The sequence below is a fragment of the Chelonia mydas genome, chromosome 5 (genome assembly GCF_015237465.2).
Source record: "Chelonia mydas isolate rCheMyd1 chromosome 5, rCheMyd1.pri.v2, whole genome shotgun sequence".
NCBI lineage: Eukaryota > Metazoa > Chordata > Testudines > Cheloniidae > Chelonia > Chelonia mydas.
The window spans coordinates 119,903,202-119,922,482 of NC_051245.2; the positions used below are offsets into that span (position 1 = coordinate 119,903,202).

At 45.3% G+C, this 19,281-nt stretch overlaps 1 protein-coding gene across 14 annotated transcripts in view; it reads left to right on the plus strand.

Annotated features, from left to right (window-relative positions):
• Nucleotides 1-12,333, plus strand: part of RNF20 (ring finger protein 20) — a 107,213-nt gene extending 94,880 nt beyond the window's left edge. For all 14 annotated transcript variants that reach the window (XM_043547601.1, XM_043547602.1, XM_027828409.3 and 11 more), the window contains 9 exons: nucleotides 2,532-2,653; nucleotides 3,058-3,446; nucleotides 4,039-4,156; nucleotides 6,414-6,563; nucleotides 7,764-7,976; nucleotides 8,918-9,043; nucleotides 10,168-10,308; nucleotides 10,760-10,861; nucleotides 11,100-12,333. In XM_043547601.1, coding sequence (XP_043403536.1) covers nucleotides 2,532-2,653; nucleotides 3,058-3,446; nucleotides 4,039-4,156; nucleotides 6,414-6,563; nucleotides 7,764-7,976; nucleotides 8,918-9,043; nucleotides 10,168-10,308; nucleotides 10,760-10,861; nucleotides 11,100-11,276 — 1,538 coding nt within the window. In that variant the 3' untranslated portion in view covers nucleotides 11,277-12,333. The remainder of the gene's footprint in view (nucleotides 1-2,531; nucleotides 2,654-3,057; nucleotides 3,447-4,038; nucleotides 4,157-6,413; nucleotides 6,564-7,763; nucleotides 7,977-8,917; nucleotides 9,044-10,167; nucleotides 10,309-10,759; nucleotides 10,862-11,099) is intronic.
• Nucleotides 12,334-19,281: the final 6,948 nt, after the last annotated feature.

Genomic DNA, 19,281 nt, shown 5'->3' on the forward strand with positions numbered 1-19,281 from the left:
GAAAATCAGCAAAGACAAGTGCAAAGTACTACGCTTAGGAAGGAAAAATCAAATGCACAACTACAAAATGGGGAATAACTGGCTAGGTGGTAATACTGCTGGAAAGGGTCTGGAGTTATAGTAGATCAAACTGAATATGAGTCAAGAGTGTGATGCTGTTGCAAAATAAGTCAGATGTCATTCTGGGATATATTATCAGGAGTGCCATGTGTAAGATACAGGAGAACATTGTTCTACTTGGCACTATGAGGCCTCAGTGGTAGTACTGTGTCTAGTTTTGGGCATCACACTTTAAGAAAGATGTGAACAACCTGGAGAGAGCCCAGAGGAGAGCAACAAAAGTAAGAGGTTTAGAAAACATGGCATATGAGGAAGGGTTGAAATAATTGGGAATGTTTAATCTAGGGAAGAGAAGGCTGATGGGGCATGTAACAGTTTTCAAATATGTAAAAGGTTGTTATAAAGAGGAAATGATCAGGTGTTCTCCAGGTCCACCAAGGGTAGGACAAAAAGCAATTGGCTTACTTTGCAGCAAGGGAGATTCAGGTTAGATATTAGGAAAAACTTTCTAACTATAGGGATAGTTAAGCAGTGGAACAGGTTATCTAAGGAAGTTGTGGTATCCCTGTTGTTGGAGGTTTTTAAGAACAGGTTGGTGTGACATAATGCTCAGTTCATGCAGAACTGTGAGCCACTGCGTTACCATTCTGCCTTAGCAAGGGTGAGAGCTTTGCTCCTGCTAAGTTGTATGTCAGTTCCCTGACACTCCAGCCTGTCTGCATTGCTAGCAAACTCTTCAAATCTATGCCAGTCTAAACCTTGCCTGCCTGTAACAATCAGTGAACCCCAGTTCCCCCAAGATGTCTCCCAGTAGTGTCCAGTCCCTCTCACGGGACACTCACAGCAATTAAGTTTGTTGCCTCCAAAGAGACAGAGCACATATCAACATGTTAGGTTAGCTGAGGACTCACACTTCACTTTAATACACAGCCCTGAGATGGTTTTGTACTAAAACAAGAATAAGTTTATTAACAAAGAGCAGAGATTTAAGTTGTACTAAGCAAGAATAAGAGACAATATGGTTACAAATAAAACAAAACAAAACATGCTTTCTATTGACTAAAACTTAATTTTAGCAAGTTAGAAAATTGCTTTGACAACGATTGTTTCTTGCATCAAGTTGTCAGCATCCCTAACCCTTCATGCTAGGGGATCCAGCTTCCACAGGGGTGCTGTACCCAATGTCCCCCCAGTGGTGGATAACTAAAAGATTTTTTTTGCTCCCCTTATATTACTCAAAGTCCATTGTCTCTGACTCAGGAGCCAGGAAGGCTTTCTAGGGTGCAGATTCCGTCACCCAACATGATTGGTTAACGGTTTTCTCCTCTGCTTGTTTAGCTTGATGAGTTTATTTACCTTGCATGCAAAGGTACTCATTGTCCTCTGCCTGTAACCAAGTCAGTCAGACAAGCAAATACACATTTCTTTGTCTAGAACAGGCTGGGTTCATCGATGCCTCCCAAACACATTTTAAAAACATATTTTCAGTGCACCTCTATAAATCTTTGTAAGTGACCTGTATATTCACAGTGATTTCGGGGACCAGCATGTCGCCAGTTTACATATAATACATTATATGACAAGTATGTGATCGGGCAATGTGTCAGGCCAGAGTTATTTTATTGCGGGGGACACTCTGCCAATTGGCATTTAGGGGCTCCCGGAGTCACCGTTGGACTAACACCTGTCAGGGTGCTTCAGGCATAGGGATGGACTAGATGACCTCTTGAGGCCTCTTCTAGCCTGACATTTCTATGATTTCAGCAGAATGCCGCCTTTGGAGCTTTCTCTGCTCTTGTTAAATACTTGTTTGCACTGCTCTGTCTCAGAAAAAATGCTCCTTAGACATATAAGACAAACTGGTGTCAAGTTATCTTCTGTCTTCTGGCTGTGGCCAAATGTTCTTACAAGGGTTTCCAAGATATTTGAGAATTAGTTGGTTATTGGCAGTGGAGAGATTGTGTAAGGAGAATATCCCTCTTACGTTATTGGAAGCTCTTTTTCTGAGAGAGGGGATTTTGTCTAGGAAATTGGGCTTATAACCAGAACCCTGGCATATTTAAATTCCACCAGAGAGGGGCAAAAAGGTATTTTTAAATAGCACTGAAATAAGAGACTTCTGATGGGGTAGCACTGCCTTCCTGTACTCAGATTCTTGATGGGAAGAAGAAATCTGTGAAGCAGTAATGCTGAGAGAGACCTACAGTGGTGATTTGCAAGAAGATATGGTGGCAAATAGGACCAGTAGAGTTGTCCAAGCCACCATGCCTTGGAGCAGGGAGATGAGTCTTTCTCTGTGCCTTTGCCTGTCCCTGGCGCATTTCATTCCCTTCTGGGTACATCATTAGCAGAAATATACTGATACAATGGAAGGACTTTTCAAAGGACCAACAGAAATACTCTGAGGTCTGGAGGGCAGAGCTGATTGTGGCCTGTGGTAACTAGACCACGTGTGTGTGTTTTTTTTATAGGTCCAATAAATCGGGAGATGCGTCACCTCATCAGCAGCCTCCAGAATCACAACCACCAGCTGAAGGGGGAAGTGCTGAGGTACAAGCGCAAGCTGAGAGAGGCCCAGTCCGACCTGAGCAAGGTACTGGAGCTGGAGATGCTGGGAGAGAATGGGGAAGAGGGAGGAAAAACCTGCTACAGCAAAGCATAGGCTACCAGTCTGTCTCATAGTTTGCCTGTGTAAATGTCTCTCTGGTGCCACAGGCTTTGGGAAAAGTATAGCAGGCCCCAGGGGATAAACTGCAGTTTTCTGCCAGGCTCTACGCAGAAGCCTCTTCTTGGATTTCCACCTCCCACAGAGTGGACCTCCCTCCATGGCTGCATTCTGTTCTCTAAAAGCATTGGCAATAGCATCTCTGAGGGAAACATGCAAGGGAATCCTACAGGGCTGGCAGTGAGAAATGTGTTCTGGCTGAGAACTTCTTCCATTCACTTGATTTTGTTTCCCTTTGTTTCTTCCCCACTGCTCCCCTCTCCCCACCCCAGACTCGCTCCCGCAGTGGGAGTGCCCTCCTGCAGTCCCAGTCCAGCACTGAAGAGACCAAGGAGGAACCACCGGAGATCAAACAGGAGCCTGATGATTCTTCTGCCCAGGCGTCTGTGCCCAAGGCTGCCCCCGAGGATGCCAGTGATGCCAAGGCCAAGCGAGATGAAGAGGAGAGGGAGCGCGAGAGACGGGAGAAGGAGAGGGAGCGTGAGAAGGAGAAAGAGAAGGAGAGGGAGCGCGAGAAGGAGAAGGAAAAAGAACGGGAGCGAGAGAAGCAGAAGCAGAAGGAGTCTGAGAAGGAGAGAGAGTCCACCAAGGAGAAGGGGAAGCATGAGGATGGGAGGAAGAAAGAGGCTGAAGTGATCAAACAGCTGAAAGCTGATCTCAAGTAAGAAGTACTGTTGAAATTCTTGTTCCTATTTTCCAGCATCATGCCCTAATCTGGGGTGTCCAGGGAGCATAGCTAGAAACCCCTGATTACCAGAATTAAGACACTAGCTTTTGGAGTTAAAGGTACCTCTTTCCTTGGGTCACTGGTGTTACGACTGTTCCCAGGGAACACATAGTGGAGGTGGTATTTAGGTCCTCCTCAATCAACAAACCTTACTGGTTGCAGATATCTGTAGAGGGTGGGGCTTGTCAGGTGCAGATTTCCAATCAAAGACCATGCTCCTCCTTGTCGTGGATCAGTGACTGAGAAAGTCTAGAGTTTACTACCAAGGTAAGTTCTTCTGCTGCTCTCTTTCCTTCTTAGTCTGAGTCCACTTCAGAATGTCTCTGCTCACCCTCCGATGTGTGTTTCTGCATTGTTCCAGGTACAGTATATACATGTGCCCACAGTAGGATGAGCCCAGTAATCACACAGAAGCCTGCATTGGAGGATGCTGAGAGAATGTTGTTGTTGCTTTCAGGCAGACAGCATCACACCATAGCGTTTTTCCCATATATTCAAATTGCTGTTTTTCTTTCACGGTTGCCAGGAAAGCCCAGGAGAGCCAGAAGGAGATGAAGTTGCTGTTAGACATGTACCGCTCAGCCCCAAAAGAGCAGAGAGACAAAGTTCAGCTCATGGCAGCCGAGAAGAAGGCCAAAGCTGAGGTAACTATGTGCAATTACTGTCCTCCTTTTTCTCTTGCCCCTCACCATCTAATGGTTGTTCTTGAAATGCCCTCCTCAAGCGTGTTGTAGGGCTGTTGTTTCCTCTTCCTGACTCCAGAATGTCCTTCCCTTCTTCCTCTGTCAGACAGCTTAAGGTTGGGACAGACTGGGAGTGCAGGCAGAGGACTGGCCTTTGAATGGTCCTTCATCATTGAGGTTGTGAGGTGTCCATCTGGCTGATGATTCACTCATCTACCTTTCTGGCAAATAATGTTACTATCCAGCACGATGATGTGCATCTTATTGGCTCTCTGGTGTGTGTAAAAGTATTAGAGTGGTTTGAACAGCAAGGGGGAAAAGGCTTCCCGAAGGGGTAGAACTGGGATGAAAATTAAATTTGAATGATTAGGGAGACATTTATTATAGTGCAGTTTGACTGTGGAATAATAATCTCCCAAGGGAAAAGGTATAAACCCCATCTCTTGAGATATTTAAAACTAAACTGAATAATCAGAGAAAGATTTGTGATTAAAAGTGAAGGATACTATATCCCAATCACATGGCAGAGGGAATGTAGATAGGCAGAATGTAATTATCGGTACAGGATTAACCAGGAGAGTAGAGTTAATGTATTTACTCTTATTAAAAAGAAAGTGCCATGGAATCTTTAATGGTGATTCTGGTCAGGAATTCAGTTTATATCGCATCCTATAGATGGAATAAATGGGCCCAGAGAGTTAAAGGTGTTACAATGACCCTGTCACCGTTCAACATCACACATTTTGAAAAAAGGTTTGGTATACAGAGACCTCAGCCTGCCTAATGCCATGGCAAGCACACCCATTTTTAAACCTTTTATTAAAGATACAGGGAAAAAGGGAAAGCATTTGAAATGTAAAGTATCATGTAAGGCTTTTATTTTAACATAGCTTGTTCCCTTTCCCCTTAGCTAGAGAGAGTTTTTAGAGGGGAAACCCCCCTATTTGACAGGTTTTTTTAGATGGTATTAAAGATAGCAGTAACTGTTCTCTTGGGGAAAAGAGAAGAAGTTTGTTGAGATGGGCTGGAGCTGTTGTTAAAGTTCAATCCATTTTCTAAAAGACAAGATGAACAAGGGGTGGGGAGAACAGCAGTGACAGAAAATGCAGCTTCTGTTTTTGGTAGTGAGTTTTTCCAGCAGCAAGGCTGCAAGTAAAACAGGCACATCAGGTCTTACAACCACTTAGGGATCTGGCAGATTTGTTTCAGTATCAGGCTGTTTAGGGCATTGCTTTTAGTTGCCTCTCTCGTCCTAGGCTCACAGCAGTGTTGCAAAATATGCACTCTTGGCCGGCTAAGCTAGACTCTCTTGTCAAATAGAAGGAAAAAGAAGAGGGATAGGAAAGAAAAGAAATAAGGCAGGGAAGGAAAAGGACCCTTGTGAGAGACAGAGAATCTTATATCCCAGGTAGTGTTTGGGATTTAGCCAGAGCCAGTGGAGGTGGCGCTGTCATTTGCATCCCTTTTTTGGCCTGGTCTGGTCAGGACTTCTCTTGTGATTAGGTCAGTGAAGGCCCAGTGGTATTCCAATGGATCCTTGGGTCCCAGGAGATACTAGGGGTGGCAGTTTTGATGGTGAAACTTTCTCCTTCTGCTTCTTCTTTCAGTTAGCAATTGTTCCCCTTTGTTTTGCCTTTGCTAATTTTTACCCCCAAAGCCTTTTTGAGGACCCCAAAGGGAGTGATGGGTGGAATAGCCCATCCCCTCATTATTTTGCCCTCAATTAAGCCTAATTTCCAACACACCAATTTTGGACCATTGATTTCCAGTCCCAAACTTTTCTTGTTTACCAGGCATGATTTTAAAACCGTCCTTGAATTATATCAGTGGGCCTTTTTGTTTGGATTAATTTAATCTGTCTGTTTCCCTTTTGCACCTTTTCCCATCAACATTGATTGTTATAGGTTATTGTGACATCTAATGAGCTCTCACTCCTCACAGTTAGGATAAATTTGTGGGCCAGTTATTACAGCAGCACCTCCAATAGCATGGTACCTCCTAACATCATGCTGGGGAACTGGACTAGATGAGAAAATGGGTCTTTTTTCCCTCTTTTTTTTTTTTTTTTTTTTTTTAAAGAAATGTTTCTCCGTGGCTTTGGAAAATTGTGGGCAAGGTTGATTTCTTAGCAGAGTCCTTCTTGCTGTTCTATTCCCTGTCTAGCCTCAGAGCTCTTTCGCTCTTCCCCCCATCTCATCCCGTTTTTTCCTTGCTGTAGCTGGATGAGCTAAGGCAGAGGGTGAAGGACCTGGAGGACAAGGAGAAAAAAGAAAGTAAAAAAATGGCAGATGAGGATGCGCTACGCAAGATCCGGGCAGTGGAGGAGCAGATCGAGTATCTGCAGAAGAAACTAGCCATGGCTAAGCAGGTGAGAGGAGCTTATGGAAATGCCCTCTTAGTAAGGCCTTCTTGTGGGGCAAACCTTATCAGGGAATGGCTGGAATTAATCGAGAGAATACTTCTACCCCACATCCACCACCTCCATCAGATGATATTCCAACTCTGCGCGTGGCCATGTAAGGCAATATCATCATGGTGTAACTCGGAGAGAGTGAGGAAAGAGTTAATTTCATACACACACATCGGGCTAGAGTAACACTGCTGAGGCGAGTAATGCATGGGGTGAGTGAGGATATGGGAGGGTCAGTCTGCGGTGAGGTAAGATGGTGTTGCATTTTTAAATTACACTAGATTTATACAGAGCGTGGCCAAACAGGGACACTCAGGAAAATTAATCCAAATTAACTAAAGTTATGAATGCATAGTGGATTAGTTAACTGCATTAAACTCCTTTGTGGCCACTCTTAAACAGAATGAAGGCCACTTTAATTCTGAATATCTTAATTCACTTTGGAATTAAGACAAGCTCACAGTTTATATGATTCAGAAATAGCAACAATTGGTGTAGTGTACATAACACAAATACCATTGTATAAGGAACAGATACTTTGGTTGATTGGAAAATTCTGCATTACGAAGGCAGGATTGTGTGAGGGTGAATAAAGCACCAATACGTGGGGCATGTCCGTGTTCCTTGTCAGTTAATAGTGGAGATCTTTGATCCCACCTTGCCTGTTTCCTTTGTGAATTTTAAGACAGAGTTTAAGGGGGCTGGATGGCTCAGGGAAGTAGTAATGAGCTATGGAATCATTGACTTTTAGATTAATTGACCTAAATTCTGATGGTAACATCTTTGGGCTGAATTTGATGGCTGTTAATCAACTAATTTTAAACAGGTCACGGGTCTCTGTCTAGTTCCTAGTGGAGAGGTGGCCATGTAACAGAGCCAACTTTCACCTTTGTTGGCTTTCCTAGCCCAGAGATCAAGGACTGAATGCCTATGGAGACTGAACTACCATCTGTCCCCTAGTGGAGCATCCTTCAGTTCAGTGTTGTGACTGTTTTTTGGGTAAAGGGATGTTACTGTTCTCCAGGATGTTGATCTGCATCTTTCACCAACACTAAATTCTGTTTCTTAAAATAAAGGTAGAGTGTATTAGTGTTTCAACGCCCTATAGTGGAGGGGAAAAGAGAAATCCAGTTACAGTGTGTTTCATCTCTGTTCTAGGAAGAAGAGGCCCTGCTTTCAGAAATGGATGTCACCGGTCAAGCCTTTGAGGATATGCAAGAGCAGAACATTCGCCTTATGCAGCAGTTGCGGGAGAAGGATGATGCCAACTTCAAGCTGATGTCAGAACGCATCAAGTCAAACCAGATCCACAAACTACTGAAGGAGGAGAAGGAGGAGCTGGCAGACCAGGTCCTGACCCTGAAGACACAGGTAACCAGAAGAGAGGTGATGGGAAAACAGGATGGGTAGGGACATTTCCCCAGTGAATCAGGACAAGCTGCTGCTTAGACTTGTTTTAAACCTCTTCAGTAGTGCATTGAAAGATGCCAGTGGTCCCCAAAGTGCTGAAGCTGGGAGTGGGGCCACGGTTCCCTCACAGGCTGGGGGATGGGGGGAAGGGGTCCACAGCTGGGGGCAGGTCTGGGGCCGGGAGCGGAGTCGCAGGGGCAGGAGCGCAACCGCGACCGGGTGCAGAGATCAGGCTGAGGACGGGCCAGGCGCGGAGCCAGGGCTGGGGGTGGGGCGGGGCTGGGTGGCGCTCCCTCCCTGCCCCCTGTGGGGGCCAGCCTGGACACCACCGTGCCCCCCTGAATGTTCCTCTGTGCCCCCCCCCCCCACGGGGCGCACCCCACTGTTTGGGGGGCCTCTGACCAATGCAATGAGAGATTTCTGGGAGAGAAGTTCACCACTACGTAGGGCTGGGAGAAGGAAAAGGTGAGGGATTTTTTAATCACATGAGAAAAGGTGCTCTAGTTGCTGTCCCCTCCCACAGGCCTCTTCTTGGAGCCTACATGGAAATGTCCATTGCTTTTGACTGATTCCACTAAGAGCTCTGCCAAAGGAGCCGGCTAGATATGTTTAACAACCAGTTATTGAGTGTTCGATTGCTGGGTTTAGGAAGGTTCACCTTGGAGCTGTGGGAAAATGTCCCTTTGATTGAATGTATAATTTGACCTCTGTTGATTGTCCATGTGTCTACATCCTAAGAGAGAGAAGTGGGGTTGTAGGAGTGGGAGGAGAGAAAAACACAGTGACAGGGAAATGTGATGGTTGCAGCATATAGTTGTGACCTGGGAAGGAGAAGAAAATTCAAAGACAAAATATCAGCAGCAAACGTTTCTCTTCCTTCCCCCACCCTTCTCGTTTGGAAGGTGGATGCTCAGTTACAGGTTGTGCGGAAGCTGGAGGAAAAGGAACACCTGCTACAGAGCAATATAGGCACTGGAGAGAAAGAGCTAGGCCTCCGAACTCAGGCGCTGGAGATGAACAAACGCAAGGTGAGCATGAACCCTTGGCTCACAAGTTTGAGTTTTCTTCATCCTGTGGAAGGCTGCTAGCACTGGATTTCTCTGATGGATTTTGGTATTCCATGTCATTACACCATTGTGGCAGAAGGCAGAGGAATACCAAATAATGTTCTGATTAAGGCACAATAGACTGATAAAGAATGCAAGGAACAAGAGCAATCAAAGTGGTTTCATGAAACACTGAGAAGAGAGCTGAGGGTAAAAGGAAAACTATGCTGCAAATGGAAAAAGAGGAGGCAGCCAAATGAATATGATCAGGGTCTGTTAAGGCCTGCAGAGAAAAGATAAAGACAGTAAAAGAGCATGAAGACTTCAGAGGAATGAGAGAGGTTTTAACTAATATATCTAGGGGCAATAAAAAAAAGGTCTGTTAATAAGGAGTGGAATTAGATGGACTGGTATCGCTGATTCTACCCTCCTTTCTAAATCTCTTGTCAAGAAAAATGTTGGGAGAGAAATCTGAACAACTATTAAGGAAGGAAGATAAAAGTATCCCTTTGTAACCAACAGTCGGCTGTTCTGGATTTTGCATCCTATGGTATGAAGGGAATTTAGCTAAACAATTTACTGATCCGCTGGCAAATTTAAAAAAGAAAATCAGGAACAGTTAGCGGGGTGCTGGAAGACTAGAGCAAAGAAAATGAGATACTGGCTTTCATAAGAGGAAAAATAATGATTGTGGTAGTTCTCTATCTGGTTTAAATAACAGAGCAGTGGCAAAATATCTACAAGGTAATAGAGCCAGGAGCAACAGGACCATGGGGACATAAGGCTATACATATTTGAAGGGTATAAACACCAAGGAGGGGCATTAGTCCTACCCTGCGTTTCTCACTAAAGAATTAAACTACGAAAGGGAACATTTAGGCTGACTGTCAAGAACTTGTTGACAGTGAAATCTCCGGTTGTTGAGCAGGCCCTCCAGGGAAGTCCTGTAAATCACTTTGCTTGGATCTTCTAAAACTAGACTGGAGGGAAAACCCTGAAAGTACTGTGGGGCACAGTCTTGGGCGGGCAGGGATTGGGACTGGAAGATTTTTCTAGGTTTTTTCCATCTCCAATATCTATGATCCTATGGCCATCTCCTTTGACAGGCAATGGATGCAGCCCAGCTTGCTGATGATCTCAAAGCACAGTTAGAGCTGGCTCAGAAGAAGCTACATGACTTTCAGGATGAGATTGTGGAGAACAGTGTGACTAAAGAGAAGGATATGTTCAACTTCAAACGGGCTCAGGTACGTGCCATAGACCACAGTCCCTCACTCTCCATCTCTAGTCAGTCTGTCTCTGCCTGCCAGAGTGAAACTTCAAAAGGGTCCATATCATATCCCCCTCCCCCGCCCACTGCTCTCCAGGTTTTTTTCAACTTCATTTTGTTTCCAGCTCCCTCCATAAGTCATTTTGGCCCCTGCCTGTGTCCTTTTTCTCACTTCCCCTACCTTCTGCACTCAGCCCCTGTGGCTTGGCCCAGTTTGAGATCTGACAACATTCCAGTACAGATCTAATATAATCACTTTTTTCCTGTGAAGGGCTGTTCTACAGTGCACTGGGAAGAGAGGGATGGAAGCACAGCATTGGCATATTTTACCATGTACTTTAAGGGCCCCAGTTCTGTACCCTTGAAGCACAAGCTCTCTGGAAAAATGGCTCCAATAATTTGTTTGTTGGTCTCTCATCGTTCTGCAGGAGGACATCTCCAGGTTGCGTAGGAAGTTGGAGACCACAAAGAAACCTGATATGGTGCCCAACTGTGATGAGATCTTGATGGAGGAGATCAAAGATTACAAGGTGAGAAACTCTGTCACGCTTCCCTGTTAACTCTTTCCTAGCCAAAGGGTTTAGTCTTCCTATTCATTCAGTACTGGCCTTCCCTAACTGTGTAACTGGAGGACCACCTTCTCCTAGGGCAGAAGGTAAAGTCTGCTTTCCATGGTGGTGTATTTTCCACTTGGGGCACCTGAAAGCTCAGCCAAGGTCTGTCACGTGTGGTAGCTTAGACTCTCACTGCAGCATTTTTCTCCTGTAGGCGCGTCTGACCTGTCCATGCTGCAACATGCGTAAGAAGGATGCTGTGCTCACCAAGTGCTTTCACGTCTTCTGCTTTGAGTGTGTGAAGACGCGCTATGACACCCGGCAGCGCAAGTGCCCCAAGTGTAATGCTGCCTTTGGTGCCAACGACTTCCATCGGATCTACATCGGCTGAGTCTCGCCACGGAGAGACAGACTCATCTCTTCCGCCGACCACCCAGCCCCTTTCTCTGATTGTCTGTCTGTCTGTCACCAGCAGGGCAGTCACTGCTTCTCCACCACCCACGTTCTCTTCCAGAACAAGTGACCCTGGGTTAGGGAGTGGGGCGAGGCAGGTTTGGGATCTCTGCTCATCTTCTCTTCCTTTCTGCCTTTTCCTTTAATCTTGATGGGACCCCCACCCCACAATGGTCATTCCCACTCACCCCCTCCACACTGCTGAGTCGGGGTTGCTGCTGTGGAGTAATAAAGCCTAACTCAACCCTAACCCCAGGGGTGATGGGAATTGCCCATGGCAGAATAGAGATGAGCCTGAGGCCTTGAAATAGCAAGTCAGCCTTGGGTATTAAATGGATGATGTTAGGGTAATTTCCCCCCCCTCCCCCCATTAAAACCTTTTCATCTGATTACAACAAACCCCTTGGAAGATGGGAAACTTGTGTCCTGCCTAGAAATGTCCCCCTCTGTGTGTTTGTGTGCTGGTGATTGTTTTTGTAGGGGTGCTTGGAAGGGCTGGGCAGCACACCGAGCTTTTTTTTTTCTTGTAGGGTTTTTCGATGTGAATAGCCTACCGGTTAAAGGCCCTGAGGCAGGAGGGAACTTAAGCACAAGTACTGTTGACTTCAGTGGGAAGATTTGTGTGCTTAAAGTTAGGCACATGGTTAAGTACCTTTCTGATTCAGGGCCAGAATCTGCAAAGAGAGCCGTAGAAAAAGCTGGGGCAGCTGAGAAAATGTTGCATTCCCAACCTAAAGGCATGCTGCGTACACCTTAATGTCAGGAAGGAGCGAGAGAGAAGTACAGGAGAATCCTCGAGAATAGCATTCCATTGATGTGCCCCATTTGGTCTGGATGAAATATGGACACTTTTCTGTTCCCTCCCACCTAGCTGGGGCCTCACTAGCAGTGTCCTTATTTTCCAGAAGATGATTTGTAGTGGTTACTTTGGTACAGCTTTGCCACAAGGACTATTCTTGTACTACACAAACTCCAATAAAAACTGTGGTTCCATTTGTTTTGCTGTTTTTCTTGCCTGTGAGTAGATTTTAATTCTTGCTCCCGGTGCAAGATGAACTTTAAAAAGCCCTAATCCAGTCATTGAAACCACTTCTTCTTTTAAAAAAGCTCTTGGCTTCCACAGTAGAAAGAGCAGTTCTTTCTCCTCTAGTTACCTTTTGCAGTGCCAGTGCCCCCTCACTCCTATCCTGTTACTCTGGAGCCAGGGCTTCCATCAGCAGGGATAGTCTGTTGAGCTAATTTGTGCAGTAATTTTGCTGTGTCAGGAATTTTGCTCAGGTGTGATCACCTTACTCTTGTTTTACCACTGACCCCCAAAGTTAGCATTTGAACCCCATGTCTTTGGAAGTGATAGGGCGGTTCCTTAATTCACTTCACTTAATATAGTTAGTGAGGGGGTGTAAACCCCACACTGGTTCTGAAAGCTGTACCAGGTGCCTGAGAGCTCAGTTATCCTTCCTGCTGGCCCCTGGAGGGAAGTTAAGTCAATCAGTTTTCAGGCCTACCTGGAAAGGAGTCACTTTGCTTTACAAGGATTGAGAAAGCTCAGTTAGGGAGGGGCCCAGCAGGGAGGAGCCTGTGAGTTCCTGCTTTTGCAAATGGGCTGATTTAAATGAAAGGAGAAAAGTATCGGGAAAAGCCACAAGAAGAGGGGATTTAGCTCCTCTGGTGGTTTTCAAAATAGGGACAAGACTGTAGGGAGACAGCCCTGGGGTTCAGCTGTGGAGCAGAGTATTTGGGAAGACTTGCGAAGGGCTGAAGGTCCAGCCTGAGGAGGGTGGAAGTGATTTAAGTTTATATTTTTGGTTTGGAATTTGTTGGAGAACTCCAGAGAGGAATCCTGCGCACGGTCCTGCAGGCGGCCTGAGAGGACTATAGATTCACAGTGAACCCATGAAGGGGCTGGTGGGGAAGCCTGCAGATGACCACAGAGGAAGTTACCCAGGAAAGAAGCAGGGGGACTGAGTAGCCAGACCTTGCCTGCTTAATACAGGGTCCCTGGTCTGAAATCCAGAGAAGAGGCTGGCTGGGTTCTCCTTCCAGTCCACAGCAAAGACCCCAGACACTAGGGCTGGAAGGACTAATGAGTCAGGAGTCATACCAAAGACTCGGCTTGAGACTGTGGGATTATGTTTTGTTACATTTTCTGTTACCCCGGGAGTGCTAATGCTTCAGTGACCTGACCAGAGGGCTGACTCATAGGAAGAGGCAGACCACTGCAGAGCTGGAGCAGCTGCCAGCAGGTGGCACGAGAGAAGGAACCTATGACACGATGCCCAGACACCGGGGGCACGCCAGTGGTGAGTCTACTCTTCTACAGGCTGGTAATTATTTTGCAGCTTTAGTCTTCTTGAAAGGTGCGGGAATGGCAGCCGGAGAATCTGACATCCTCTGTTTTTTTCACAGACTACTTAAATCATTAGCTGGGGCAGCGTAAGCATCCCACTTTTACTCCACCATTGTATTTCAATCTTGATTTCAGGGTTCTAAATACACCTTTGTATTTTTATAGCATCATCCATCTCGAAGCACTTACAAACGTTAATGAATGAAATCTCATAACTTTATTAGTAGGGAAGAAAAGTGTCAAAGGGGGGTAACTAAGGCAGGGACTTGCTTAAGCTCACACAGTCTGTGGCAGAGATGAAAAAAAGCCCTTGTGCTCCAAACCACAAGGTGGTTGTTGTTTGTTTGTATTACCATCGCACGTAGGAGATGCAGTCGTGGCCCCACTGGGCTCGGTGCTATACAAACAGAACAAAACGATGGTACCTGCCCTAAGGAGCTTACGTTAGAAGTCCAACCTTCCTTCCTTACACCATCCTCTGCCTATACGATGCCTGGATTCTCTGCTGAGACTTGCAAAAGAGGGTGCTTAGGAGTATCAGTTATGAAAGTGTTGTTTGTGCTGTAGACACCTGGGCTGAAATCACTAATGGTCTGTGTGTATTTTATTGAACAACTCCTAGCAACAAACCTGCTGACACAACCAGGGGAGGACGGAGTTGAACTGACAACACAGAGCTGTAAAGCTCCCTATCCCAGTCCCAATCTCTTGAGCCATGTTATTTTAAAAAAAAAAGTTTATCTGGGTTTTAAAAATCACTGTGTAGCAGTCACTGATGTATGTACTGGTAGCTTCTGGCTCTGATGATAGGAACAAAGCAGGGTATTTGAAACTCTCAGGGTTTGTTTCACTCTAAAGGTTTGTTTCACTCTAAAGGTTCACTCTTCTCCTCTTTCCCTCAGGGAGATTAACATTTTCAAAGTGAGGTTTAAAAAAATGTCTGTGAAGTAGAGTTTTGATGCAAGTAAAAGTGTCTAGAATTAAGTTGGAGTTATGGAAGTGACTGAAAAATGTCTGTGTGTGTTTGTGTGTGTGTATTTAGTCTTGCTTTTGTGGCTTCTTTATCAAAATTGTTCTGCTTTCTAAGACCCAGCACTACAAACTCAATCTGGGATCTGACCACTGAGCTGTGTTTTTTAATCCGCATGAGTGAGAAAGTATTTGCAGACAGAAGTTAGATATAATGCGTGAGATATAGTAGACTCTGTCTCCCTGTTTGTATGAAAGGTGGCTCTGCAGTGCTAACAGAAGTAAAGTAAGAAAATATGGCTCAAAGACTCAAAGGGAACATATATGTTATTTTGGTGTAGTCATTTTTCTGACACCCCCCACCGCCAGTTTAAAGGAGACTGGAAAGCTACACTAAAGTGATCAAGAAAGATAATATCTCCTATTTAGGGCTTTTCATCAGTAGATCTCAAAGCGTTTTACAAAGGAGTTAAGTATCATTAACCCCATTTTACAGATGGGGAAACTGAGGCACAGATAGGGAAAATGATTTGCCCCATGTCACCTGGCAGTGCTTCAGGTCCCCTGAGTCCCAGTCCAGAGCTCTGTCCACTAGACCATACTGCCTCCTAGCAAAGGCAACTGTGTCAGTCGGTTAAACATATACATGCCTGGGGCATAAGGTGGGTGTGGTCACAACACAACATTTTTAATGTTTGAGAAACAGCCATTTTTGGTCAGGAGTTTTGAAAAATAATTTTTTAAAAAGTGAGAGAAATTGGCATTTTCCGACCAGCTTTAATAACTATATTTTAAATAAGCTCCCCCGTTTCCCTAGTTACTGTCTTTCATTAGAATCATGTTCTTGTTAGCTAGAGAAGAAATTGACTAGGACTGTTTCTATGGTACTTATATGTCCCCCCCTTATCACAGTGTCAAAGCAGCTCACACTCTAATATATTCATCCTCCGGCCCCTGTGCGAAGTAGGGCAGTCTTGCTTCACAGCTGAGCCGCTCAGGTGCAGCTAGACTACGTGACTTGCTCAAGGTCACATGGGAAATCTTTAGCTGAGTAGAGACTTGAACTCCGATCGCCTGAGCCCCATGCTAGCACCCTGACCACTGGCCCATCCTGCCTCTCTTGCTGCTAGCCCCTCTTTTCTCCTACTAAGCCTAAGCAGCTATTTTGGTATAAAATTTAATGATTCCATGCGGAAGCTGTCTTTCTCTGCAAAATGTGGAGAAGGGCACATCTTAGTCCTAGAGACTCCAGCCAATGGGCAGAAAGTCAATTCATGGGTAGTGAGATTTTCTTTTTGTTTTAACATTGGAGCCCGGAACCAACTCCCCTGCACTCAGATCCACAGAATGGATCTCCCCTCTCCTGTTTTTCTCTGCCGGCCTGTGTGGAGCACCCATTGCTAGCAGCAGGAGTTCTGTCCATGCAGGGAGAGCAGGATATCGGCTCCTAAACTGCCCGTGAGCAGCTGAAAGGAGGCTTATGTTCTTCTGCTGACACCTTAGAAAACATAAGGCTTGTTTGGAAATAAATGCTGCTTTACACAAACGCTGTGTTGACTTGTGGAGCTTCTGCACCCTGAGGCAAGCAGCTTACCAAGATTTAAAAGAAAACAATTCCAAATTTCTATCTATGAATAATAATAGCTGAATGTAGTGACACCAGCTCGGATAACTTTCTATGTGTTAACAACTTTGATGCTTCAGGGCACTATGGTGATCACCAGGCAGGGTCACAAAGAATCCCCTTCCCAACTCTAAAGAAAAATATAATAATGCACAATTAGCTATGTAAGAGTTTGTAGTTAAAACCCTTTATGAATAATCCAGTACTGGCGATTGGCAGAGGCAGGGTCCTAGATTAACTGGACTATTGGTCTATTCTGTGATGGCAAGCCCTTGGTTTATGCATTTGTTATGTACTGTGATATGCTCAGAGGAGATGTGTGTCTCCATTTCTGTTGTAATCATTTAAGATATCACTGGGCAATGAGGAACAGATTGATCTCTCAGTGGAGAGCTTTACAGAACAGGGCTCTGTGGCAGATATTGCAACCTGATGCAATGTCTTTGGGGACCATGTTGTATTCAGTATATGAACTGTTTATATATCACCATGAGACAGGGATTGTATGCACCACAGGGGAAAGTTTACCACAGCCCCTCAACCAAAAACTGTGTGTGTGTGTGTGTGTGTGTGTGTTAAAGTTGTAAAGACTTCCAGAGAAGTACCGTCCCCTGGGGAGGCTTGTATATACTAGTTCAAACTGGGTTTTCCAACAGACAAAAGAAAAGGCTTTTGGTGTAAAAACGCTGGGTTTAAACTGAATCAGGGCCTTCTTTGTGATCCAATGACATCCAGGACCTTCTGTCCAAGGGGTTGGGAGCCCAATCTTTTTAGAACGGTTGGAAAGACTTTGGCCTACTAAAACCCCATAAGACGACTCCTGGTATCTTTTGTGTGTGTTTAAATCTGTTTTTTGGTTTGTTTGTTTTTTCCTGTAATGCTTTTGGCTTAAGAATAAACATGCTTGCTTAGAAAGAGCTGTGGTACCTTGTTACTGCTGGCAATACACTGTTCATAGACTTCAGAGAGAAAACAAAGCACAGTGCTGGCCTTTTAGGCAGGTATGCTTCCTGGGGGTATCACAGTAGAAGACGGGGCTGTACAGCTTTTATACCCCAGTCAGGAGGGGGAGAGATGACAGCTGGGAGTCTGAAACCTAAAGTGGGTGCCCTCAAAGGAGCATGGAGGGGCAATCCAGGTTCAGTTAACGCAGAAATTGAGACACCCTTTAATCAAAGCTTGAATTCCCTGTCACTTCTACTCTACTCCCTTATTGCTCCGATGGGTTAGACTAAAATGGTTTCAGCATCTCATGTCTTTTCTCCCAAGTGCTCCTGTCTGCATTCGAAACACAGGTTTCAGCGAAGGGATTGTCATTCTGACCATGTCTTGCCTGTGCATTAGCAAGGCTGAAATTTTCAAACCCTGGGAATGCTATGCCATATAGAGTTAGGTTGACCAGAGACCAAGTGTGAAAAATTGGGACGGGATCATAGGAGCCTATGTAAGAAAAAGCCCCAAATATTGGGACTGTCCCTATAAAATCAGGACTTCTGGTTACCCTATATAGAGTCCTGATCTGCCTTTGAACCCTAACCATGTCTCAGGCAGCTGCGTCCATCACTGCAGAGCTGCCTGGAATAATTTTTTGGGGAAAAAGTGCCCTGAGATGAAATCTTCAGTCTTTACTGGGGAAAACACTCCTTCCCACCTCAAGGACAATGGTCCAAGTAATCCAAGTGGGGGAGGAAGCAGTTTAATAAGACTCAGCTGCCACCTTTCTTCTCCCCTTACGGTCCCCTTGTTCCAAACTCACTCTTAAAGGGATACTGGCAGTTTAGTGCTAATGTATATGTCTGCGACACAGCCTAATCTTATGAGTTACGGGTGGGATTTTTCAGATATGCTCAGCATTGGCCTAACTGCTCTCATTCAGTTGGAGTGTTACCGTTGGCTTTAGCAGTCACAGGATCTGGGTCTTAATGATTTTGCCATAAGCCCTGAGTAAAGTGCAGTTGCACTGTCCCCGAGCAGTCCAGGAACCAGACTTCGGGCTAGAGCACCTATATGGCTCAGGTTCCTAAGTCCCACATTCAGAATTGACTTAGAAGTCTAATTCACACTGACTTTTTCATTGAGCAGTAGGTGCCTAAGTCTCTTTTGGAAATGGGACTTAGGCTCCTAAGTTACTTAGGCACTTCTGAAAATTTTGCCCTGTGACGGTACAAGTCGCAGTCTGGTCCCTGGTTCTCACCTTGCTCCGGTGGGGCAGTAACCTGTGCCAGCTCTATACCTCCTGCAGAGTACTTCCTTCTGAATGCTGACTCAGCCACATGGGCTGGCATCTTGGAGGGGTGGGAAAAAGCCAAGGCTCCACCCACTCCCCACCCATCCCTGCAGCTGGGTAAGGAGGAGATTCACAGAAGCTGTTCCTTTCCTGCACTTTCACCTGCAATGTGAGCAGCTCTCATGGGAGTAAGAACTAGTGTGAGATTCTAGTCAGGATCACATGCTGGCTCTTAGAAATTTAAATAGCATTCAGGATGCAATTATTTCAAAAGCATTTCAGTTCGCCTTTGTTTTTTCCCTATTAATGTTTTTAAAAATGTCTAAATGTTTCTCTAATAGAACTGGTTGGAAAATGAGGGCCTTTTCCATAGAAAATCGGGCAAGTTTTTTTTGTTTTGTTTTATTTTTGGTGGAAAGACTAACCCAAAAGCTTTATTTTGGAAATGCCATCATCGTCTTTCCTCTGAGGAGTTGTTTGGGGCCTCATGTTCCCATTCTCCTCTAGGGATGGGGTCCCTGGCCAGACTACATGTACCACAATGCACCATAATGTTACCTGAGCCACTGCCGAGCATCATGGGAGATAGGATCTGTCAGGGTGACCTGGCCCATAGAGGAGAACGGGCACTTGAAGCAGATGAAGTACAACTCCCAGGAGCATTTCCGAATAAAGTTTTTTCAGGTTTTGGCTGAAATTTCAGGGTGTGCATGCATGTATAGGTGTGTGGTGGTGTTTTCCACAAATGTGAAGTTTACAGCAGAAAGCAGACTCTC